The sequence below is a fragment of the Hemitrygon akajei genome, chromosome 6 (genome assembly GCF_048418815.1).
Source record: "Hemitrygon akajei chromosome 6, sHemAka1.3, whole genome shotgun sequence".
Taxonomy (NCBI): domain Eukaryota; kingdom Metazoa; phylum Chordata; class Chondrichthyes; order Myliobatiformes; family Dasyatidae; genus Hemitrygon; species Hemitrygon akajei.
In genome coordinates, this window is record NC_133129.1 from 47,117,456 (window position 1) to 47,143,710 (window position 26,255).

General features: G+C 36.5%; 1 protein-coding gene across 2 annotated transcripts in view; it reads right to left on the reverse strand.

The window, feature by feature from the left end:
* Positions 1–604: 604 nt before the first annotated feature.
* tnpo1 (transportin 1) overlaps positions 605–26,255 on the reverse strand; it is a 148,067-nt gene continuing 122,416 nt past the window's right edge. The window contains exons 17-26 of one of the 2 annotated variants that reach the window (XM_073048327.1): positions 25,635–25,742; positions 20,418–20,576; positions 20,249–20,336; positions 20,033–20,131; positions 17,824–17,919; positions 13,845–13,920; positions 12,713–12,812; positions 9,117–9,191; positions 6,744–6,882; positions 605–6,659 (exon numbers count right to left, since the gene is read on the reverse strand). In XM_073048327.1, coding sequence (XP_072904428.1) covers positions 6,775–6,882; positions 9,117–9,191; positions 12,713–12,812; positions 13,845–13,920; positions 17,824–17,919; positions 20,033–20,131; positions 20,249–20,336; positions 20,418–20,576; positions 25,635–25,742 — 909 coding nt within the window. In that variant the 3' untranslated portion in view covers positions 605–6,659; positions 6,744–6,774. Of the gene's footprint in view, positions 6,660–6,743; positions 6,883–9,116; positions 9,192–12,712; positions 12,813–13,844; positions 13,921–17,823; positions 17,920–20,032; positions 20,132–20,248; positions 20,337–20,417; positions 20,577–25,634; positions 25,743–26,255 lie in introns of those variants that run through there. The other variant, XR_012099241.1, reaches the window with a different exon arrangement.

Below are 26,255 nucleotides of genomic sequence, written 5' to 3' on the forward strand. Positions count from 1 at the left end.
ATTTGCATAATACTGCAGATTGTAGCTAAGTCCCTTATTTTCTACTGACCATAGATCTTTAAATGCATGAACATAATTCTTATACAAGGATAAAATGGACAGTGTTAATTTATAAACAAGTTAAAAGTAGAGCAGCTTAAGATAATAATTTCAATCAAATTTATTCTGAACAACCCTGCATTTCCAAACATTTTATATTGGAAAAATATGCCTGTTTTCATTTATATTCACTAACAGGAAGAATACTGTAATCGCTTGACACCAATGAGTCACTGTTTTACAAATGTATTGTATATCCTTGCAAATCTGCAACATCAGGATAGCCAAAAGGGAAATTATATATTTCGCAACTAAAGACATTTCAAGAATGTGAAAATAAGTATTTGTTTGCTAATTGATACTTCTCATGTTCATATATATTAAACACATTAGTGCTTTGTAGAATACTCCTAGAGTGGAAGAATGTAACAACAGAGCACAATTATCCATTTAACAATCAAGAGTGAGCTTGGAGGAGTGAGAGTTGATGAAGTGGTACAAGGAACTAGCCCATTTTACCTTCCCAAAATTTCTAGTGCCCCAGATGAAAACCAGAACTCAACTGTCAGCTTTAAGGTGATTTATTTTGAACATACATTTCCTAGCAGTGGTTAACATTAACATCTACTAGTTCACTACAATTTACAAACTAACATTTATCATTACAAAAACTACATAATATCAATACAATATATATTCTCTGCATGATCCAAAATATTTGGTGGCCCCAAAAACTTTCTTCAAAATTCAGCAGCTTATCAAAAATTAAAAGCATGTTTCTATTCCAAATGAAGTTTTATCAAGTTTACACAGAAGCAGACATCCAAGAAATGTTGCTTATATTCATTGAGGGGGTTGCAGGAGAAGATTTCAAGGACACATTCTAACATCACATTACTTGTGAGTGAAGCTCTTTAAAAAAATCCTTTGGTCATTAAAATTCAGAAAACTCCCATGCATAATTGCAATTACTTTTCAATTCTAAAACTTACCATGATAGCTATATGTCTGTCAATACCTCTAACTAGCCCATAGAAATGTGACTACAGAAGTTCAAGAGACTACTGTCATCTCAAGTTGTTAGTTGTAGCAGGGAGTGAAGACCAAAGTGCCACTAAGCCATTACTGCACTTGTTTTGATACAAATATCATGGGACATTTACAGTATTATACTTCATAAATGTCACATTCAGCTGTAATAAATGACAAATTATCCACAGTATGACCCCGTCTCATTCATCACAGGTCCCAATTACAATGAGGTAATACATAATTCAAGTTTACGTATATACTGACAAAACAGTTGAATGCTAATCTTTATGCAGTTTTTAATTTAAAATCCGTAAAGCTTTGTAGCTGCAGAATAGAACATGTGGGAAATGTGTAAGTGAACACAACACCAAGTTCCATTTCAGGCTATGACCATATTTTTACAAAGTAAAATCATGTGAATTGACACAGTGGTATAAAAGTAAATTGACTTGAATCACCTATCATTGCTAAATAATGTATTGTTAGAACCTTTCAAGGGGGAAGCTCAACCAGGAAAGAAAGGTAAAAGGCTTATATAAAAAGTTAATGCTGACCTGAGATTTCTACAACAAAAATATTCAAGTAGAAAAGCTACATCAATAGCAGCGGCTGTTTCTGCAAAGACAGCACACAAACAGCACTCCATTCGGTGTGAGGAGCAGACAAACTAAGCCGTGCTTTAGCATGCCAAAAAGGCAGATACACTGGAATGTGACAGACTAATTCTCATGACTCCCAACATTCTTCCTACACTCAAAAACCATATGGAACATCTACAGAACAAGCAACCATAATGTGCTGTATATCCCATGATGCATTTAGTTTGAGCAAAAAATGTATGTTTTTTTACATTTTTCATTAGAGTAAGGAACTATTCTGACAGAATCTATTTGTTCCTTTCAATTCCTCAGCAATATGAATGAAATTGAAGCTTTGTTTTACACCCATAAAAGGGCAGCTAAAATCAATCTTAATCATACATCAACAATGCACTGTGCATGCAAATTTGAAAGTACTTCAGCTATTTCAGTTTTTAAGTTTCTCCAGTAATTTTACAAATGGATTTAAATCAGGGAGAGAATAGGGAAGTAAATATGTGATCCCATTTTCTACATTAATGGGTGAGGAAGGTGGATATAATTCAACATTTAAAATATTTTGCATTCACTGTCTCCATTACTAGGTACAAACATACTCTTCAAAAAAATTCAAAACTTTAATACAGACTACAAGAATAAAACTAATTTAAATGAATACCATGATTCAGTGAATTAAATTTCACTGCACAAAGTATTTTTCTTACAAATATTTAACTGGATACTAAAATTAAAATGTTACAAGTTATTTGTTACAATATCTGATCAGCAGTTTTCAACATCACACATCTTAACAGGCTTCTCAAAACTCTTAATTTTAAGTTGGTCACAAATAAAACTTTGCAACATCAACATAGAGAGAACACTTTCTGTAATGTTCTACATGTGGGGGGTGACTCAGCTGAGAGAACCAGGTGGCTACTACGTCACCTGCTTTAATTTAACATCAGATGCTTGAATGGCAAGAAGCATTTCTCAACATGAAACATGAATTTGGTTTCCCTCTGCAGATATTGCCTAACCTGAGCTTTTCCAGCATTCTGTGTTAAGCAATAATTTATCAGAAGCTGTTAAAGTGTGATATTGTAAAGTGCCATGCGGGTTTCTAATTTATTTTAGAAAAAAAAACACATGATATTATATTTAGAAAAGATCAGACAAATGAATGAATGTTGCCAGCAAATTGTCCATTCACTCAAATAGGATTTTTGGCTTTTTATTACAATGGCATACCAGATGGAGACCAGAGAAAAACATTACAATCATTTGCCATTTCCACACAAACACCAGAATAAGAAACAAGTAGTAATTCATGTAAATTTTCATTATGGTCTCAATTTTTAAATGAAGAAACAACTAAAATTGAAAACAAAATGCAAGGAGCAACACATTTCTCCCCCAAGGTGCTGGAACCAACTGTAATTTAGGATACTACAAGCCAATTATGTAGAAGTTGTATGCAAATAGAATTGGAGTTTTCAACCATTCAGATAAAGGTCAATAGGACAAATACATTTAAAGTATCAGACATAAGACTGTTCAGTATGTTTACACAAAATTATTGAATGAGGAAATAAATATTTCATATCAATAGCTGTGGATTTCCACTCTATTAAAATGCGTTAGCCCTAGCTGGACTTAATAAAGATGCCTCAGTCTTTGAAATACTGCATTTAGATTAGTTATACTATTGTTCAAATTTGAATACTGCTAGTAAATGCAAACAATTATGCAAAATGTGCTTTGTGGGCACTACAGATTGCCTGTCCAAAACACAACATACACTAATCTTGGATAATTATGATTGAAGTATCTCATTGAAGTACCTCCTTGGATAAAAATTCATCCAACTGTTAGTGGATTCTCATGTAACAAAACCTTTTACGAACAATCTGATAACTTGCATGTTATTTTGGGTCTTTATAATTGACAAATATTTATTTAATTTCTCATATAGGTAGTCTTATCAGCAAATTAAAACTTAATTTTGTACTAAAGCATTTGAAAAGGTGTTTTAGCATGAAAATTATTTTTGGGTGCTAGAAACAAAAAATTGAGAGAACGGATAAAGGGAGAACAACAAGCAAAAACAATTACTTTATTTTAGCAGGTATAGTTTAATATTACAGTAATAAAATTACTCCTGATATTTCAAGAGCTACATTACTGTAATATTATAGTGTTTTCTTCAGCAAAATGACTGGCCAGAGTGCCTAGAATTAAAGAATCTCAATTATCTAAATCTAATCGTTACTTTGTCTTCTCAAAAAAAACCTCCATTGATGTATTTATAAATCTATGAAAACGGTTACAATTATGTAACTTGTATTCCTTACACCTGAACATTGAAGTGAATTAAATCCAATTGGAGTTTTGTTAATGTTTTGTATAAAGTGACACAAATCCAATAGGAAATATTATATTTTTAGTTAGGCAATATCTGACCTGAAGAAAATACTCTTTCATACCAGAAGCACATTACGCACTTTTTGGAATCAACTGAAGGTAGTGAGCAGAGAAAATTCTTTTGGTTGAAACCTATGAACAACATGCAAGTACATTTCTCTTAAGAATAGCTTCTAGTAGCAGCTAAGGAGCTGTTTTGTAATAACCTGAGCAATTTTTAAAATAATTTATGAATTAATTGGCAATTAAAGTTCATTACATGCAAGTTTATGAATCTGGCACTTCTGGAAATGGCCATGCAAGTTGGTGGGAGCTTGTTCTAGGGTTCAGTTAACCAGCATAATAAAGGATTTGTATACACTAAGCAATCATTATGTCAAGTTTGTCCAATCAATTTCCAAACTATGCAAAGGAATGTATAAATGGCATTCTTCATGCAAAGTTTTAAGGAAATTATAATCCACAATGCAATGTGAAGCACACCGTAACTACAAAATTCCTTGCCACAATTTCAGTCTCACACGCACGCGCAGACACACACACACATTCATAAACACACACAGAAAGCCTGTGTTTTTCAGTGCATTAGTTATCCCAGTCATTGCACACAAAAACTTAAAAGCAAGCAGCAAAACAAAAAACAGCCAAACATTCAGTCTTGTGTAGCAAAATATGCAAATGGAGGAAAACCTAAAAATATGAAAAAAAAACTGTCAGGGCTTTTAAAGCATTAAAGTCATTTGCTGTATATCTTAATCTAGCCTTGCAGCCTCCAGAAGTAGTGCAGGGCTCCATACTCTGACCAGCAGAGCTGCTAATTTCCCTGGGGGGAGGTTATGTCCCATCTGAAAAAAAATCCTAACCATCATGGGATCAGACAGTTAACATATTACAAAAGACACATAACAAAGGTCAAGTGTACCAGTTGGTTTTGTTTTCCACATTCACAGTACATAATAAAAAAATAAAAAAAGATTTACAACAAAATACACATTATGGGGAAGGGGCAGAATTCAATGTAAAAGGATTTATTTACACAAAGGAGTATAGAAAGCAACATAAAGTGGAACAAATTAAAGGAAAACGGATCCATTCCTTTTGTACTCCTGCAGCTTTAATGGCACAAAGGGCCACCAATGTGCCAATTTTTGTTTCAAATATTTCAGATTGAAATTTTGACCTATCCCACTTAAGGACAGTTAAGCATCTCATGAGATCATGCTTTGAACAAAAATATTACCAATCAAGTCTGATTAAAACACTAAATAAAGCAAACCTTTCTCTTACACTTGTACATTTTCTTTATATGTTATATAATTATGCAGCTTTCAATTGCCTTACTACATAATTCTTTTAAGGAGGTTCTATAATTTCAATAGTATATAACCATGCAAGAAGCACATCACACTGACAGCACAGAGGCAACAGATTTGCATGGAGATTTCAACTTTCCACATTGTGCAGGTTACACACAATACAATAACAATCTTAACCCTAGTGGATCCTAACGATACTTCAAATCCTTATAAACTGGTTATACCTATGAATAACCTTAACAGAAATTAAAATCCTATATGAAAAGCCTTGGGGTATTTTACACAAAATCTATTCAGTAATATTGCTGAGCTGTACCACTAGAAAAATATTCTTAGTGGGAAAGAAACCTTACCATTTCCACTCTCTATGATGCACGCATGCTAGCTCAATGTCTCACTAAACAAAGCAACCTTACTGCTAACCACAGTGAACCAAGTTACATGCCTGTACCTTTAACTAGAACATGTACACTACAAAGATGTTGCTTAGAAAGAAAATTTGAACTAAGGCATTTTAACCAGTTACTTGTACTATCCTTTGTGTTTCTAAACTGCAAAACTATTTCGAAAGATATGTCAAACTTTAACCAATATGCACGTACCATTCAATGAAAAAACAAAAACCTTATTTTAGGATTTCCCAAGCTATTTTAGGTTGTTACCAATCATTTGTCATTCACTGTGACTGAAAATATTACTTAATCAGAAACTTACATTTTCATAGCTATGATTTTACGTAGGTGTTCACTATCTTGGAAACAAGCTGCTCTTCTGAATTGCCCTAACACTGTCATTTTTAGCTCTCCTAAAATCATGCATAAACCTATTAATCCCCAAGTGTTTCCTTAATTCTTACCTTCAGCCTTAGTTTGAATGCAAAACCCCCATGTCTCTGGCTGTCGACTTTTAACCTAATGATTATGATTTTCTCTCTGCAATTAAACCCACTTTTGAAGCCTACATTACTGCATTTGCTGCAGTTTCCCTTTGTCAGAACATGATGTTTATGGGTCAGATGTCTTCCTTTGTTTCTTCTCTTCTGGTGAAAAGCTCTAAAAAGAAGAGACAAATGTCCATCGAAAAAGACTTCAGGGTTTAACTTTCCCCAATGTCGACTGAACAGTGCGACGGCTAAACATCTCCCTCCCACCTGTCCCAGTAGGGTTGGGATTGTACTATATGTCCCACTGGTTTACCCTTCCCCCCCCCGTAAAGGGTAACTTTTTCCCTGGGTGCAGAGGCTCCCTATGGACTTCCCAGCTTGAATGACCTGTAAAGACAAAGAAAACTATTTTACCACATTGGACAAATACAAACAGTGAATCCTGTTCAAAGAACACATTTCAGAAATTACCACCAATATAGGTTGACAACAGCATACACAGCTAGACTCCATAATATGCTGCAAGGCGTTCCTTCAAAGGAGGTGGGAACTGGTCTGAAAAACGGCTCCAATTCTCATCCCCAATTTGATTTTTAAAGCCATGAAGTATCTAAAATGAGGAAAAAAACATTTTGGGAAAGAATTTAATTGTGCAGGACCAAGTTTAGTAACAGATGTATGCACTATCAAATTAAGAATTTGAGAGCAATATTTTGTTAGCCTCCCCAGCATCGAGGACATCTTCAAAAGGTAATGCCTCAAAACAGAGACATCTGTCATTAAGGACCCCCATCACCTAGGATAGTGGTCACCAACCTTTTTAAGCCCAAGATCCCCTACTTCGGTCTTAGTGAAAGGCAAGATCGACTAGTTACACGCATGCGCACCGATGCAGAAAAGATTGGAAGTAAAACCCCACAACCCGGAAGTAGAAATAATGTATAAACACCAGGGATACCCACCCTTTTTTGCACTGCGGACCTGTTTAATATTGACAATATTCTTGCGGACTGGCCGATTGGGGGGGGGGGGGGTTGGTGTTAAACACAACCGGAATACATCGATACAGGATTCTTATGTCCAGTCTATTCCGCAATTTTTCCCCGGCTCTCGGCACTTAGTTTCTGTCCTGCTTGCTCACGTTTTTTTTCTGCTGAAAAATCTCAACGCGTTTGTCTTTAAGTGCAGGGTGCTTGGACTCAGGGTACCAAAGCCGTTTTGAGGGCTTCATTGCCTCGGACAACCTCCCAGCCCGAACTGCAGCCTCCGCCCGCCCGCTGCCAGACACCTTGGCCAGGTGTGGCTGGTCACGGGTAGAGTGAGAGGACAAGGTCAGGGCCGGAGATGTCCCCGTGCCGGGGCCACGGCGGTCGCAGTCCAGACAGAGCGACCAACCGAGCGAGCAGTGTGACAGGCCTGCCTCCCCCCCTTGTAGATCTACCGGCCGACAAAAGTTTGTTTTAGTAAATCGCAGCACAGTAGCTGCTCTGATATTTACGAAACCTTGAGCCCGAATTAGGCAGTCTGCAAATATTTTAGCACCAGCTTCCCCACGAACATTCGGTGTGGTGAACAGCTTTAGAGGCAGCGCTCATCTGTCTGTGCTCCGGGCCCATAGCAACGGCACTTCCCGCCGGCCGCGCTCCGGGCCCATAGCATCGGCACTTCCCGCCGGCCGCGCTCCGGGCCCATAGCATCGGCACTTCCCGCCGGCCGCGCTCCGGGCCCATAGCATCGGCACTTCCCGCCGGCCGCATCAGGCCAACACTGGCACAAGGGTATCACTGCGTTTAGGCGACTGATGATCTTGCGTGCGTTCAAGTTCAACAGTGGGTGTGACAGGGAATGAAGAAAAGTGCAGCTGACTCATATTGTTTCCTCGCGGCCCGGTGGTTGGGGACCACTGAATTACACTGTGTAGTGCTGGGGAGCTACACGCATGCACACTGGGCAGAAAGAACGGAACTAAAACCCTGCAACCCAGAAACAATCTCTCAACAGTATCTGTGTATTTATTTTTCTTTTTTTTCCCGGGATCTACTGGGAAAGTCTCAAAGATCGACCAGTCTATCACGATTGACGGGTTGGCGACCACTAACCTAGGACATGTACTCTTCTCATTGCTACCATCAAAGTGGTGGCACAGGAACATGAGGACACACTCAATGATTTAGGACAGCTTCTTCCCCTCTGTCATCAGATTTCTGAATGGACAATGAACTCATGTACACTACCTAAATATTTCTCTTTTTTTTTTACACTATTTAATTTTGAAAATATATTTATTATAATTTAGTTTTTATGTATTATAACATACTGCTGCCACAAAACAAATTTCACAACATATGCTAGTGAGATTAAATCTGGTTTATGATTATGGCTAGCACAAGTTAGCAAGCAGGGTTCAATCCTATGATGAAGTTAGTTTCCTCTAAGTGCCCTATTTTCTTTCCACCATCTATTCCCAATGCCCACATATCAAAAAGACATGCAGGTTGTATACTAAATGACCTATGTAAACTACCGTGATTGTGCATGTAAGTGGTACAATCTGAGCTAGTTGATGGGAAAGTGGAAGAATAAAAATAGGATTAGCATTCAATAGTCAGTACAGACTCTGTGAAGTACTATTTCCCATCATGTATGGCTTTGATTTAAACAGATTAATTTGTCATTATCATAATGCTGAAATTTTGCTGCAAGGTTTTCTCATAACACTTCAAAAGCATTCTTCCACTCTTCACAAAAGCTATTACACAGATTGCCTTAAAAATGTATTTTAAAATATTTTCTTCAGTAAATGTCAACAACTTCCAAGTACCAAACCAAAAAAAAACTGATTACCTTGTAGAACATATCACGGAGGTCATCTTTTGGACTAATCCAAGATGCCACTGCATCACAGAAAAAAATGAAGTCCTTTAAGAAAAAGAAGAGAATTGTGAACTTACAAAAACACACACTTATTTTTAAACTCATGGATGATAAGTGCCCTTGACAATAAAGCCACCTTTATAGAATATTTCATCCTTCCAATCTAGTAACATTTCCCCATCATTATTATTATGTGATGTCCTAGGGCTGAGAGGATTTGCCACATATTATCAGATTTCTTCTGGCCTTGCACTCACACTGTCTTTTGCACTTTGATCAAATATTGCAAGGTCAATTATACTCACTCTCATTTCCACTCTAAAATTTAGTTATTTTACTTCGACCAAGCTGTAGTAAGGTTTGAAACAAGTTGGTTAGAATTCAGCATGAGTATAGTGAGTATATTAATTATGCTATCAACTAAGTATCAAAAATTCACTAAATTAAAGCAAATAGGCAACTGGAGAGATCTTTATTCAAAAATGTTTTCTCAAATAGTTTTGTACAAAGACTAAATTCAAACAGGACTAACAGCAATCAAATGCTCATTTTTGGTGTAAAACCAATTTCCTTGCAGACTGCAAATTAGGCTATTTTTATTCATATGATTGGAGCTGAAATATCAGTATTGATGTTGAAACCCACCAACTCCATCCAATAAAAAAAAAGATAGCCTTTTGCATTCTTTTGGAAGTTGCAGGAAATCTACGTTGATCCTTTCAAGATCGGAATAAACGGACTTTAAGTCAAAGAGATCCACTATGCATCTTATAGAATCAGCCCATGATTTTTTTCCCCAGATGTGTTCACAACTTATTTTTAAAAAAGCAACATTGCAAATTGAGAAATTGTGTAATTATATTACTTCTATTGTTGCAGCATGCCACCCACATTTAATCTTATTTTACTGAAAACAGCATTTACATTTGGATTGCTACATTTCAAGGGTAAAGGCACTTTTAATTACCTACTAAGCTTGTGATATATCTTAAATTCAAAAAGAATGAGTAAACATCTGCTGTAAAACCAGCATCTATTTTAAACTGGCACTTTTTTTAAACCACAAAAGCTTTTTTCCAATAAAATTGAGGGGGTCCATGGGGGGTGGGGGTGATTCGACACGACTTCTTTCACATACCCTTCCTGTGGTGCTGTCACCTTCCTAGACCCTTAACTATTAATTCTGCTATTAACAAAGGAGTTGGTTGTGGACTACAGGAGGAATGGAGACAGGCTAACCCCTACTGACATCAATGGATCTCGGGTTGAGAGGGTGAACAGCTTCAAGCTCCTCAGCATCTACATCACCGAGGATCTCACATGGTCTGTACATACCAGCTGTGTGGTGAAAAAGGCACAACAGTGCCTCTCTCACCTCAAACGGCTAAAGTTTGGTATGGGTCACCAAATCCTAAGAACTTTCTACAGGGGCACAATTAAGAGCATCCTGACTGGCTGCACAACTGCCTGGTATGGGAACTGTACTTCCCTCAATTGCAGGACTCTGTAGAGTGGTGTGGACAGGCCAGCACATCTGTAGATGTGAAAAAAGGGCCCCAGGATCACTGGGGACCTGAGTCACCCCAACCACAAACTGTTCCAGATGCTACCATCAGGGAAATGGTACCACAGCATAAACAGGCTCCAGAGCAGCTTCTTCCACCAGGCCATCAGATTGATGGATTCACACTGATACAACTGTATTTCTCTATGTTCTATCGACTTCCTAGTGTACATACTATTTATTACAAATTACTATCAATTGCACACTACACATTTAGATGGACGTAACAAAAATTTTTCCTCATGTATGTGAAGGATGTAGGTAATAAAGTCAATTCAGTTCTTCAGATTGCACTATGATCTTTGCACCATTCTGCTCTTTAGCACATTCTGTATTTATTGTTCTATGTACACTGTTTATTCCAAGCCTTACATGAGCAAGAAATTTCATTGTATCTTGATCTATAACAATAAACTAAGCTGAATCTGAACAATACATTACTAATGTCTATTTCCTTCTGCTTTTTTTAGCGTTTTGGTTTAAGTTTCTGTGGTAAATTATCCTACTTTGGAAGCCACAAAAATGGCAAATCAATAGTGCATGCAGGCTAGCTTAGGCTGTCCCTCATTCTTTAACAAAATTGTGAACAAGTTTTATCACCCCTTTTTCATCCCACTCTTAATCTTCAGACCAACTAATGTCACACCATTAAGCATTGCATCCCACATACAAAATCTGATAAGCATATACTCAATTTCTGTATTTCAAAACATTTGTGTAATATCCTTTAAGGATATTGCAGAAATAAGTGAATTCACACGGATTGCTAGCAAATAGCTTTAAAACCAAAGAAAAAAAACAATTTCCAAGGAAGCAAACACAAGGAAATCTGCAGATGCTGGAAATTCAAACAACACACACAAAATGCTGGTGGAACGCAGCAGGCCAGGCAGCATCTATCGGTGGAAGTACTGTCGACGTTTCGGGCCGAAACGTTGACAGTGCTTCTCCCTATAGATGCTGCCTGGTCTGCTGCGTTCCACCAGCATTTTGTGTGAATTTCCCAGGAAGACTGCTTACTGGTTTTTAAAATCAGCCAAAATAAGAGAAATTTGAGCCTTGCAAGTGCAACCTGAAACAACTTAAAAAAAAAATTTGCAGAAATATTGAATGCCACATTTAAGTGAACATGGCTTTAAACTCCATTGTAGATTCTCAAATGGGACCATGAACATCAAATCTATCTGTCTAACTTGAATACTTCTATTGTTTGTTTAGTGCACTGCCAATAATATCACCGAAAACTTGATTACTGTGAGGGTGAGAGAGAGAACAAACCAGACCCCATCTCCTATGCACTCCTACACACAACCACCTCTCACTCAATCTCACTTTGGTAGGACCATCTTATTTCAATCTTCACACATCTTCCCTTTCAAGTTCTACAAAAGAAAACTATGGTTGTGTAAACCGAACAGGTATACATCACCAAGTTACTGGATTTGGTCCAGGTTCGGTTGCCAATAGTGGTATTAAGACAACAAGGTTATAGAACTAGAGGGTGTTACAAATATTCAAATATCTCTGGGCTAAATTTAAAAGTTTCTTATTCAAATGTCTGTGGAGTTATGGGGTTTGCCATACCGTCTAGGTCTATAACCTTGTTGCTCTATCCTTATGCATATCTGCTATTCAGGCACAGACATTTCCAGTGAAATCAAAGGCTGAAATATATTCCACTTGGACAAAAAGTAGCAGTGTTTTGGTATTAGTACATAAAATCGTGATTAATCTTAAAGTTTCATATTTGCTCAAATCAAATACAGCATTCAAAATTATTAGCAAACTATTATGCAAACAACTTAAATCTTCATGAAATGAGGATACTACAAACAATATGTATTTTGAAAGTAATTTCACTTTATGTTCAAGGAGGAAGTTGCAACTTCAAAAATACAAACTTAATGTTAATACTTCTAACGTCAATTTTTAAATCTTCAACAGAAACACCTCTGAAAAGTTTGTAAATTAGCATTTGGGTTTGTAATAATTAATTTCTCACCTGCACAACTCCTCCTGGGTTGACACCTATCATACTGCAAATGCCACGGAAAGCAGAATCCTTCTCTTCATTATCTCTTATGTTTCGTAGTGAAGTACACCTGTTCAATAGTTTTTAAAAAGGTCGTATGTAAACAGAGATTAATTATAGATATTTCAATGCACAAAGGCACTGCATGTGACAAATCCAGGGCATTTAATGGAATTATGTTTATGGTCCTATTAATTTAACAGCTGAATTCCCTACATTACAAATGTGACAGTTGTCATCAAGAGAATAATGGCACTTTGTGAGCACAATCTGATCTCTTAAGTTTTCCTGGGAATAGTAAATCAATGAAATTGTAATTCTCAGTCTTGAAAAATTGTTGGAATTTCATTTCATTTTGGAAATATATACTTATGTCAATTCATTAATAAATTCACAAATGAAGACAAGTTACTGAATTAAAATAATGTAAAAATGAGATTGTGTTATGTACTATGCAACTTAATTATTCCATCAAACACCTTCAAACAAATTCCATTTTATTGAATTTCATACCTCAGTTAATCCATCATTGCAACAATACCCCCTCTGTCAGAACTCAATTTTTCACTTATATAAGATTTATTTTAGCCATTCAATTCTAAGCAGCGTGTGAAAGACAAATGATTGACCAAACGACAAGGTGGAACACAAGCAGGTATTCATACAAGCTGTATTATATGTTTTATAATACAACATGGACTTTCACAGTTTGCAAGCATAAGATTTGACCTTAAAATTAATAACTTCAGAACACATTTCTCAGCCAACTGAGATTTATTTTTTAAACAAAATTTTTGCATGCATTTATCATTCTGGTGAATAAATTTAAAATGCTTTTTAAATGTTCATAATCAAGCTTCTCAACACAGCAAGCATGTGACAATCTTATCCCATGCATCAGATATTTGTTAGCCACAAAAAACTATACATATGACAGTGCTACTGAAAAATCACAAACCTGATAGGACAAGATTAGTCACATGGTTGGCAATGGTTAAGGATTGTGAATTTGCAATCAACTGAAAACTATTGCTATAAGTGAAAAGAGATAGAGAAAGAGTGAAGAGGAAAATGAATTAAATAAAGATTGAATAATACACACCAGGGTCTTATAAACTGCTGTAGCATGGGGGCCACCTCTTGAGGACAAACGTAACCAAGACGACCAATTGTTATTGCTACGGTAACGCAATCACGGTTATACACCACCAAACGCCAACCAAGACATGAGCAAATGAGGGGGAGGAGAAAAATAAAGAAAAAACAACAAATAACTCAGAAACAGAAATCAACAGAATCTGTGTATGATAACAAAATTAAGATCATCTTTTTGTGTTGATTATTAGATTAACTACCACCCAGTAAAGGGAGGCAGGTTATGGTGCAATCTTTAAAAAAAATTAAAAAAAAACACGTTAGAGGAACACTCCCAAAACACACCTGAATTTTAAACTAATCCTCAACTGAACAAAGAGTAACCACCTAAAAAAAAAGTTGAATCTTACTCATAAAAAAAGGCTACTTTAGCAAATACTTAAGATTTGAGTGTTTGCACATCATTTACAATAATTTTAAATGTTACTGGGCATCCTTCAAGCTTTCCTTATTATTAAGTCAGAGGTCTGCTACCATCTTGAAACCTACTAACACATTTCAACATACTCAGCTCTTTCTATTATACTATGAATTTCACTCAATACATACTGAAACTTTACTTAACTGAAAGGTAAATGTACACCATCATCAAATCTTGCCCACAGGCTTCGTGCTATTAAACACTTAGTCGGTCTATTTTAAACTAAGCAGGGAAAACATTGAAACTTAAATAGCAATGAATGATTAATTAATCTTTCTTGATATTCCAATGGAAAATAGCTTTCAAATTAGAAATTACATTATTGGCAATAGCATTTAATATATTGTTGCAAATAAATGTACCTACCCCTAAAAATGATGTAAAGACTACAATAAAACTCCTGTTTACTGGTGGTAAATATTTTTACTCAAAACAGCATAAAAATTTGAAAACATGATTTTTTTTCTTCAATTCAAACTCATATCCTTTTAAAAAGGCTCTACAGTATCCATTTACATAATTCCAAAATAAATAAAAAAGAAAAAGTGTTTTAGAAGTGTTCCCCTTCAAACTCACGTAAAGTTATCATTTCGAAAGAAAAAAGTAATGGTTTAAGGATTAATCCAAGCTAACTACAAGGACATTACAAAAATCCAGCAGATTCATATAAAGCAGAGGAGGGAAACCTATGTTTAAGAGACACAAACTATGCAACATTCTCATTAAAACAAGCAATCATGAACAGTCTGATGAGACATGCAGAGAAGCAGATGAATGTTCATTCAAAAATAAAGTTCAATGTAGGATATACTGATCAAACCAAGTGGTATGCCAATTGAAATTAAACTTGCATTGTGCAAAATACACGTTGCACATGTAAGACTGTATCTTTTGCTGGACTTAGCAATCAAATTGTGTACACTGTCACATTCCACCAAAAAATACCCAAAACTGTATGGAGATGGTCTTTACAAAACTCAGCTGATTAAAACAGTTAACAAATATCTTTCTAAGATTATGAACTTATAAAAAAATTATTTTATCATTGAAAGGCCGAATTAGATTCTTTAATGTATTTTTAAGAAATGCAGGAACCAAGAAAACAGTGACAGCTGATAAATTTTATGATTGGCTGATACATCAAAAATAATTTAAAATTTGATAATGCAACCCCATGTTATGGCGATTTTGGTAACGGAAATTTACTTTTGCAGAATTCACAAATCATGCCTAAATACTTGAGATAGAAAATGAAATTTGTGTAAAAGAAAGTAAATAAATCAACAAGTTTATTTTTTTTTCCAACTCTCACTGCTTGATACATGCTCAAATGACTCGTTTTCACATTATAGAAAAATCACAACATGGGACTGTTTTCTAAGAATGAAACCCCTCACTCCCCATAAACAGGTTCACCTGTTTACACAAAAAGTTGCGGGAAAAAATATTATTTTACTTTGAAACACACTGTATATTCAGGTAAAGAATTGATCAGTTATCCTTCATTAAACATACAACATTTTGTTCACATTTACTGCTGTGAAATGTGCAAATACTGTGTCTTATAGCACACCCCATCTACTAATTTGAAGAACCCAAATAATGCATATATGCCAAGAGGAACAAACTTATAAATCAGCTCCCCTATTCTAGGAACTTTAACCATCAATGAAGTCGGAAATGTCAACATAACTTTCAAAAGATATATGCTAAAGGAGTCAAATGAACTCCATGTCAGATGCAAGTTCTGTACAAAACAAATGCAAATAGATTAATTACATTTCAACAATATCTACACTTTAAAATACTTATTGGTATTAAATTGCTTTTGGGAGATACTAAGGTTTTTAATGTGCCACACAAGTTTAAGCTTTCTTCCCCCTCCTCCACACCAAGTTGCCAAAAAATGCGAGATATTTTAAACGTAGGAAATTTAGATACATATATTCTAATTACATTTAATCACAAATTGTTCCACTTAATAAATGCAGATTATAATTATAGCTGAAATATCAAGTGCATACATAGCAGCTTTCCTAATACAGGAAAACTCATAAGCAGGAAACATCCTAGCCCATAGTCCTAATGATACAATTTGCCATTGAAAATCCTTAATCCCCCAACTAGATTTCAATGGTTTTCCCAAACTATATTTTGTTTGAGTTTAGAAAAAATTAGAAGTGTCATTTTTGACCCTTCGGTCAAATTTGAAGAAACCTGGAGACCATTTATTCAACATTTTCATACGAGTTAAACTGACCTTTCCTGAACCTTTTTCTTATCACCCTTAGTTATTTGGATAGAGGTGTGGAGTTATTGACACTACTGTGTATACCTGATATGATACAATAGCTCATGTTGGTTAGGTTAGCTGTTTTTTTAATGTTTTTTGGGGTTTCCCCCCCCCATTTTTCCATTTTTTGTAATACGCTATGAGTTTGGGAGGTTATTATATTTGGGTTATTAACTGTTTGTATTTGCATTCCAGCCTTATTAATTATGTACTCTCAAGCTCTCTGTATTTGCTGTTTTTCTTCTTATGTTTGATTGAAAATTAATAAAAAGATTTAAAAAGAAAGAAAATCCAACAGTATATGGAAATTAATGTATGGCCTTTGGGAAAAATATTACTGAGATATTAGTTCAAATTTTGCCCAAGAAATCTGGGAACTTGGTTATTAAATAAATCTGGATTTTAAACTAGATATTAATGTTAATGGATTTAAAAAACATATCTGGTTCACTAGTATTCATTAAAAAATTTGCTGTGCTTACCGAATCTAGCTAGCCTTTGTGATTCTCAGCATCATATTTAAAAATGGCTACACAACTGTTATAATCACCTTAAGGCAAATGATGAACAATAAATGTTGGCCTTGCATGAAATGCCTGCACCTTGTACATAAAAACATTTTGTATCTTAGTAAATAATAATTTAAAATCTTACATAGGTTGATATTCAAATCCAAAATGTCTCCACATAACTTTCTATTATAATTTGGTTTTATTATAATCGTAAACTATGAGCCCAACTATAAATCCACAAGCTTATTCTAATAATCATGTCCTTACAAGCCTCAATCTAATGTAATATTTTGAAGTATGTGAATTTAATCAAATTTGGTATGCTATTTAGGCAGTAAAACATTCGGCTAGAATTTCCCCCAGAACAGATTTGTAAATTTTTATAACAACTTTTGATGCTTGATGTTTTGATCTAAATTTGATGCTTGTAATGATTCATTTCACTATCTATTAAATAGTGAAATCATATTTAATGATAGGCTCAAAGAACCCTCGACTATAGGATAACCCTGTAAAGAATAATTAAACTGAAACAAAGTGATCAAACCAAGTCTGGGGTGTTACCAACAGATTGACATTTTCTTCACAAGAGACGTGGTTAATGCTCATTTGTCCACCATAAAAATATTTAGTCTCTTACAATATACTTGCTGAGCAATCTACCTAACAAGTTATGCTACAAAATCATTACTTGAGTTACCTGTATTTTCCAGTAATGTTTTTGGTGTGTTAGGCCTATTGATGATCTCCACCAGCTGGGGCAAGACCAATGGAACATAAGGCTGCATTTCAATCCCTAGTAAAAAAAATAGTTGAATGAAGAGCTAACAGGCTAATTGATATTCAACACAGTTGTTTCAGGAGATGGCATTTGAAGGACAAAAGGAAGAAAAATAAGTGTATGTCAATTAAACTGGAACATCCTGCTTCCTCAGAAAGCTAAGCAAATTCAGCATATCTCTGAAGACTCTTATCAGCTTTTATAGATGCACCATAAAAAGCATCTGATCCAGATGCATCACACTTAGTATGGACACTGCTCTGTCCAAGACCGCAAGAACTTGTAGACAGACGTCCATCACACAAACCAGTCTCCCCTCTATTATACTTCCTAGTGCATTGCAACAGCAGCCAAGACCCCTCCCACCTGTTATCCTCTTCAAGCCAGATACAAATGCATGAAAGCACGTACCACCAGGCTCAAGGACAGCTCTCACACCGCTGTTATAAGGCTCTTGAATCAACCACTTTTGCACTAAAACTAATTCGATCTCTCATTCTACCTTGCCAGGACCCTTGCCCTTTATTTGTCTACCTGCACTATATTTTCTCTGCAATTGTAACATTTATTCTGCATTCTCCTTTTCCCTTTTACTACCTGTGTGGGAGGAATTCAAACAAAAGCTTTTCACAAACACGAAAAAATCTGCAAATGCTAGAAATCCTGCCAAATACTGGAGGAACTCAGAAGGATATGCATCATCTATGGAAAAGAGTAAACTGTTGACATTTCAGACAGAGACCCTTCAGAAGTTTTTCACTATACTTTGGTACACGTGACAATAATAAACCAATTGCCATTTTTTTTGTCATAGCTCTGTCATCAGTTCACACAAGGGTCATGACAACTTGCACTCTAATGTCCTCTCCAACCTTTCTTTTGGACATGCTCAGTTACTGAAAACATTAAATTTTAACAAATGCAGGCACTCATAGGGAACATGCAATCAAAGTTGACTAACCACTAATAATTGAGTTACTATCACTGTTATTCAAGGTCAACAGGTGGATGAATTGATTGAAGGGAAGTCTAATGAAAGTAGATCCAACTGGGTTTTGGAAGAACAACAAAATGGGAATATATACATTGGAAAAGTACCAAGGACATGGGTGAGTAGGGAGAATGGCAGTCCCAAATAACCAATTCCATTAAAGCTTAATGCAGTGAGCTGAATGTGTAGAATACCAATAGCATTCAAACCCACCTGGAACAAGTAGTGATGATAAAGTCAAGCAACACATTGCTAAACCACTTATCAAGAGCCTAACCAAGACCAAGAAAGGTTTACCAGTGGTCATACTGCCATTGAAGATTTTTTAAAATCCAGAATACACTCAGATCTCATACAAATAGTTCTTTCAGGTAGCATTCAACATAGCGATAACTTATTCACAAATCCAGAAGAGATGGGAGATGACTATCATTTGCTTTCTCATACATAGGTTTATCAAGAAACTATGGTGTTTCAAAGGTTGGGATTAATTTAAGCATCTGAATTATCAATGTTATGACCATCAACATTTTGTATCCAGTAAATTCTCTAAGACAATATGGAGGAGATACTATAATTTTGGAAGCATCACTGATGCAGAGGTGGTAAAATTTTATTACTCTATTTGTCTGCAAAATAAAGCATTTAATTAGGTAATAATAAAATTATTTGTTATTAAAGAATCAAGAGCATCGATTTAAAATAGAGGATAGTTCAGAGAAATTTAAGTAAAAAGAGAGTGCAGATTCTGGAGATCCGAAACAGAAAATTCCAGAGATTCTTAAGCAAATCTTAGCTGACGAAATAACAGTGACTTGAAATGTGCCTACACAGATGCTGAATGACCCCCTTAGTGGTTCTGGTACTTGTTTGTAAGTGTAACTTATTTATTCACACAATGGCAACATCACAGTTGTAACAGTACGTTTTGCCAGTTATCAGCAAAAACATCATATAATGAAAAATCAAAAACTGAAGCAGAAGAAAATGCAATACTAAATGGAAAGAACATGGTGATTACTTTTGGATTCCTTTTCCAGAAACATTACAGAAAGGTTTAAGAACTTCTGAGTTACAACTCTACAAATACATTTCTTACCAAATCCATAGATTGATGCGTATACATCAAATACTAACCCATTTGAATGGAAATCTCTCCAATTGCCCATGTAGCATTATTGCACACTGAAATAAACTCTGGATTCAAATTAGTTCCAAGAACTGGCATGAAGTCAGCTGCAAAAGGTTAAAGTCAAAATATGTAAGTTAAAGATATTTTCTGTAATTGTTTTCCAATTGAAATTTCATATTATTCAGCAATGAAAAAGATATACAATCAAAAATATGACATACCAATGCATGGTTTTACATGCTGAAAGCAAGCCTTGGTTAAGTCACCCAACAAAGCAAATGAACTCTGCCGTACTTCTGGCATTTTATCCTGTAATTAAAAGAAAACCTATGCTTCAGTTTCTCTCTTTGGGCATTATGATTAGTTCCGTTGCAATGAAATAATACTAACCTGCATACACTGATACATTAACGATAAAATATTACTCCGTGCTACTAGTTGCTCAATACTTCCTCCAAGACCTTCAGCAAGGCCACTCAATAAATCAAGTGCAACGATCATGAAATCTTTATCTGGCGCCTCACACTGATCAGGTTGAGAGCCATGCAACTGCAATACAATAAAATAACTTGGGTCAGAACAATGAAATATGTTTGCTTAAAAATGCTAGATGCAATCCAAAGACTACACACAAATATGAAATTAAATCAACCTCGTTGTCAAAATTCATTCTACTTCCACCGTGTCCATGTTTTAAACCACAGGTCAAAAGACCTCGATTAACAATTCTCAAATTCCAAGGAAAATAATAATTCCCATCAGATCAAATTAAAGACAACATTAAATAAAGATGAGGATGCCAACTACAAAAACATTTCAATGTTTGCTGACTACAGCTTTAAGTTAAAAGGTAGCCATTATTCATTCTAAATCAATTTAATCTGTTCAAGTACAGTCGGCCCTCCTTATCCGTGGGGGATTGGTTCTGAGACTCCCCCCCCCCCCCCCCGCCAAGATACAAAAAACGCGGATGCTCAAGTCCCTTATTTAACCTGTCTCAGTGCAGACCTTAGGGCCCAGCGGAACCCCGGACTTTATTTAACCTGTCTCAGTGCAGCTCTGAATCCGCAGTGTTTCTGTTCACGAAAATAATCACGATCATGATTGAAAATAAGGTGGAAGTAATAAAGCGATCGGAAAGAGATGAAACTCCATCAGTCATTGGAAAAGCGTTAGGCTACAGTCGGTCAACGATCGGAACAATTTTAATGGAGCACGTGAAAGGCCCTGCCCTGATGAAAGCTACAATTATTACTAAGCAACGCAGTGGTTTAATTATTGAAATACATATGTTTCTTTAAGTGTTTTATATGCATGGAAAGGTAAAAAAAAAAGTACTACATACTAAGAAAAACATTTGATTAACTGACGCTAAACAATACCAGATGTACCAGTTCCGACTTCAAATCCGACTTAATGACGGACTCAGGAATGGTACTCATTCATAACCCGAGGACTGCCTGTACTTTTAAGTCATTTCTAGATTACTTATAATACCTAATACAATGTAAATGCTATGTAAATAGTTGCTATACTGTATTGTTTAAGGAATAATGACAAGAAAAAATAGTCTGTACATGCTCAAACGAGTGCTGGAGAGAGAACTTCTGGGTTTTCCTGATCTACGGTTGGTTGAATCCGCACATAAGGAACCCGTGGATAAGGAGGGCCGACTGTATTTATGGAACATATATTTAAGTACTGAGCATTTTCATTCAGTATGGAGCATTGTAAAACGCTACTCAGTTTAAACCACCTGCCTTGTTGATAACATTTTACATTTTTCCATCAACTATAGGTTGAGTATCCCTTATCCTAAATTCCAAAATCTGAAAACCTGCTGAGCACTGACATGATGTCACAAATGGAAAATTCCACAATGTGCTGGGAAGGTTCCCAGGTGATGCACAGCTCCCTGAGTAAACACATGCTGAAAGTGAAACAAGCAAAAATTTTCATGACAAACAGAAAATGGAAGGTAATTGTGAATATTCAGGAAGCTGAAGTTTGCAGAAATTTAAGAAAAGGCATGGCATTAGATTTTTAAAAACTTAAAGACAAAGCATCTGCTGATCACAAAGCAGCAGAGTAATTCATTGATGAGTTTCAAACATCGTCGCTAATGAAAATCTAATACCAGGACAAGTCTGATGTTGATTAGGTTTTATGCAAGGTATAAAAAAAAACACCTAAAACCTAAAAAACAAGCAAAATACGAATACGGTACAGTAAATAATAGCCTGTAACTTCTCTACGCACTTGGAGGCAGTTTGATGTGGCAGAACTGAGGCGAGGCAGTGGGCTTGTAGCTGAGAGTGAAGAAGACATGAAGTTCGATCAAATTAAACACTGGGCCAAATTAGAAAGGTCAGGTACAGGCAAATCAATGTGGCAGGATCTGGGCTCCAGAGCAGACCAAAGCAACTGAACCAGATACTTAGATGACGATTTAAGCGCCACACTGAATGGGAAAGTTCGGGTACAGGCCAAATCAGAGGGAGCCAGACCCCAGAGCATATTGAAGCAAATGAACCCAATGTTTGGATGATGATTTAGGTGCGGGGCCAGATTGAAAATGTCAGGGGTCAGGGCCAGAGGTGAGGGATGAACAGAAGGACTAGGAGCAGGAACAGGCCAGCTGACCCATTGAGCCTGCTCACCATTCAATAAGATCATGGTTGATCTGGCCATGGACTCATCTCCACCTACCTGCCTTTTCCCCATAATCCCTAATTCCCCTATTATGCAAAGATCTATCCAACCTAGTCTTAAATACATTTACTGAGGTAGCCTCCACTGCTTCAATCGGCAAGGAATTCCACAGATTAATCACTCTCTGGGAAAAGCAGTTCCTCCTCATCTCCGTCCTAAATCTATTCCCCCGAACCTTGAGGCTATGTCCCCTAGTTCTAGTCACACCTACCAGTGGAAACAGCTTTCCTGCCTCTATCTTATCTATTTCATTCATAATTTTATATTTTTTATTTAAGTTCTCCTCTCATTCTTCTGAATTCCAGCAAGTACAGACCCAGGCAACTCAATCTCTCCTCAATCTAACTTTGTCATCTCTGGAATCAACCTGGTGAACCTCCTCCAAAGCCAGTATATCATTCCTCAAGTAAGGAGACCAGAACTGCACGTGGTACTCCAGGTGCAGCCTCCACTCATGCCAATATGTCACCCCCAACTCTATGCATCCTTATCTTATGGATAAGTCTTTTATGCAGCACCTTATCGATGCCTTCTGGAGATAATGTCCATCTGTTCCCCTCTATCCACTGTGCTCATTATATCCTCAAAGAACTCCAGTCAGTTTGTCAAACAGGACCCATCTTTGCTGAATCCATGCAGAACCTGCCTGATGGATCCACTTCTTTCCAGATGCCTTGCTATTTCTTTAATGATAGCTTCAAGCATTTTCCCAACCACAAATGTTAAATTAACTGGCCTAACGTTACCTGCCTTTTGCCTATCATCACATCCATTACATCTCTCTCTGGCATTTTGGACGTGTCTTCCACCATGAAGACTGGCACAAAATAGCCATTTAAAGCCTCTGCCATTTCCTTATTACCCAATATTAATTCCCCCCTTCTCGTCCTCCAAGGCACCTACATTCACTTTAGCCACCCTTTTCTGCTTTATATAATAATAAAAACTTTTACTATCCATTTTTATGTTTTGTGCTAGTTTATTTCATAATCTGGCTTCCCTTTCTTTATTGCTTGTTTAGTGGTTCTTTGTTGCTTTTAAAAATTTCCCTTTTCTTCCTGTTTCCCACCATCTTTGGTGACCTTGTATGAATGAGCTTTTAGTTTGATGCCTTCTTTTATTTCCTCAGTTATCCAAGGCTGGCTCTCCCCACCCTTACCGTCCTTGCTTTAACTGGAATATGCTTTTGTTGAGCACCAAGAAAAATCTCTTTGAAAGACTTCCACTGTTCCTCTACCGTCCCACCATATAGCCTGTGTTCCCAGTCTCCACTGTTGAGGCACTGGTTTTAGATTTAACTATTCCACCCTCCACTTGTATGATAAACTCAATTTTACCAGTCATTGCACAGGACCAGATCTCAGATAGCACATTCCCTTGTAGGTTCAGTAACATGCTGTTCAAGAAAGCCAAAACTGATGAATTCTATGAAGTCCTCCTCAAGACTGCCCCAACCAACTTGATTTACCCAATCTGTGCAAGTTAAAGTCCCCCATTATAACTGCTGTTCCATTCTTACATGCCTGAGATATTTCACTGTTTATCGCCTGTGCCACTGTAACGCTATTACTCGGTGGCCAATTGACAACTCCAACCAATGGTTTTTTTCCCTTTACTATTCTTAATCTCTACCCAGATGGATTCAAAATTCTGCTGATATCATCTCTCACTATCACCCTACTGGGCTGCTTCAACTCGCTTCTCCATGACCTTTAATTGGCTCTGCACTGAACTATGGGTCTCAGACTCTCTTTATGGTCTTCAGTTCAGAATGTTATTTGCCTGCGGTTATTGTTTGCACAATTTGATTTTTTTTCCTGTGACATTGAGGTGTTTGACAGTCTTTTTATCATGGGTTTCAGGACTGCCTGTTAAGAGACAAATCATAAAAGTTGTATAATGTATACATACTTTGATAATAAATAGGCTTCGAATTTTGAACAGTGTATTGTAATATTTGAACCAAAACAGGGCATCATAGATGTAGAGTGAAAGCCTGCCATTGTTTCTTGCTGCGCAACAGCTGATTCAGGTATTCTGATGCTGTTGTGCTGTTTCTGTTACCCTGCACACATTTTACAGTATTTTCATTACATTAAATGGTATGTAATAATTTTTACTGTTAAGTACTTCAGGGTTTCAAAGGTACATTTAATGTTAGAGAAATGAAACAATATACATCCTGAAATGCTTTTATTTCGCAACCATCCATGAAAACAGAGGAATGCCCCCAAGGAATGAATGACAGTTAAATGTTAGAACCCCAAATTCCGCCCCCCCAGCTCACCTCCCTCCCGCGCGTAAGCGGCAGCAAGCAACCATCTCCCCTCCCCCCACCGGCAAAAAAAAAAGCATCCCATCACCGACCACTAAAGCGTGCAAAGCAACAGCAAAGACACAGACTTGCAGTATCCCAAAAACTACTTGTTCACCTGGTACTCGACATACCACAGGCTCTCCCTCTCCCTAATAAGGGTGAAAGAAGCGTCTCCATTTCACGTATGTGTGATGAACAAGTGTAAGACAAAAACTGCTGATCAGTAGCACATAAATTCAGAATTGGAAATGGTGATCACAAGCAATTTCATTATATATTCCAAAATCTCAAAAAAAATCCAATATCCAAAACACTTCTGGCCCCAAGCATTTTGGATAATGGGTACTCAACCTGTATAGATTTCACTTCCTTTGTTGCCACTTGAAATTTCCTCTTTTAACAAAGCTGTATCATTCAGTACAATTATTCCCCTTGTCAGCAAAATCTTATAACGGTTATCTGTATGAGGTTTCTCTTGACTCTATGCAGAAGAATGACTAAAAATTTCTTTAGGAAACAAATGACTATATCTTGTGAAAGTTGCATCCCGAGACAATAATTAGCATCATTGCGCTTACCATAACTTGTGAAAGTGTCTTTTGGACTAAGTTTACACAACGCTGGTATACCGGTTCACAGTATGGAAGAAAGCCAGACTGCAAGGCAGTGGCAACAGAAGACAGGCACTGGAATATATAAAAGACTGATTTTAATACCATGCCAGTTTTGGTCAACTACAACTTAGAAATAATAGGCAAGAATAGGGAGGTACATACTTGAAATAGTTCCTTTATTAACCTCTCCTGAATAATTTCAGTAAGTAAAAACTGGGAAAAAAGTAGTTTCAAAACAAGCAGGGATTCCTAATTCAGATTAGTGCCATCTAGTCATCTCACTATAGGAAGGATGGCTTTAGAGAAGATGTATTAGAGGTTTACCAGGATGCTGTCTGGATTAGAATGCATGTATTATAAGGAGAGTTTGAACAAATTTGTGTTGTTTTCATCAGACTGGCAGAGGCTGAGGGGAGATCTGATCAAGGTTTACATGATTACTGGAGTCTTGGATGGAGTAGAGAGCCAGTATTTAATATGAGAAGACAGGGTAAATTGAAAGACACACAGGTAAGATGTTTTAACACTCAGAGAATGGTGGGTGCCTGGAATGTGCTGCCTTGAGTATAGGTGGATGCAAATACA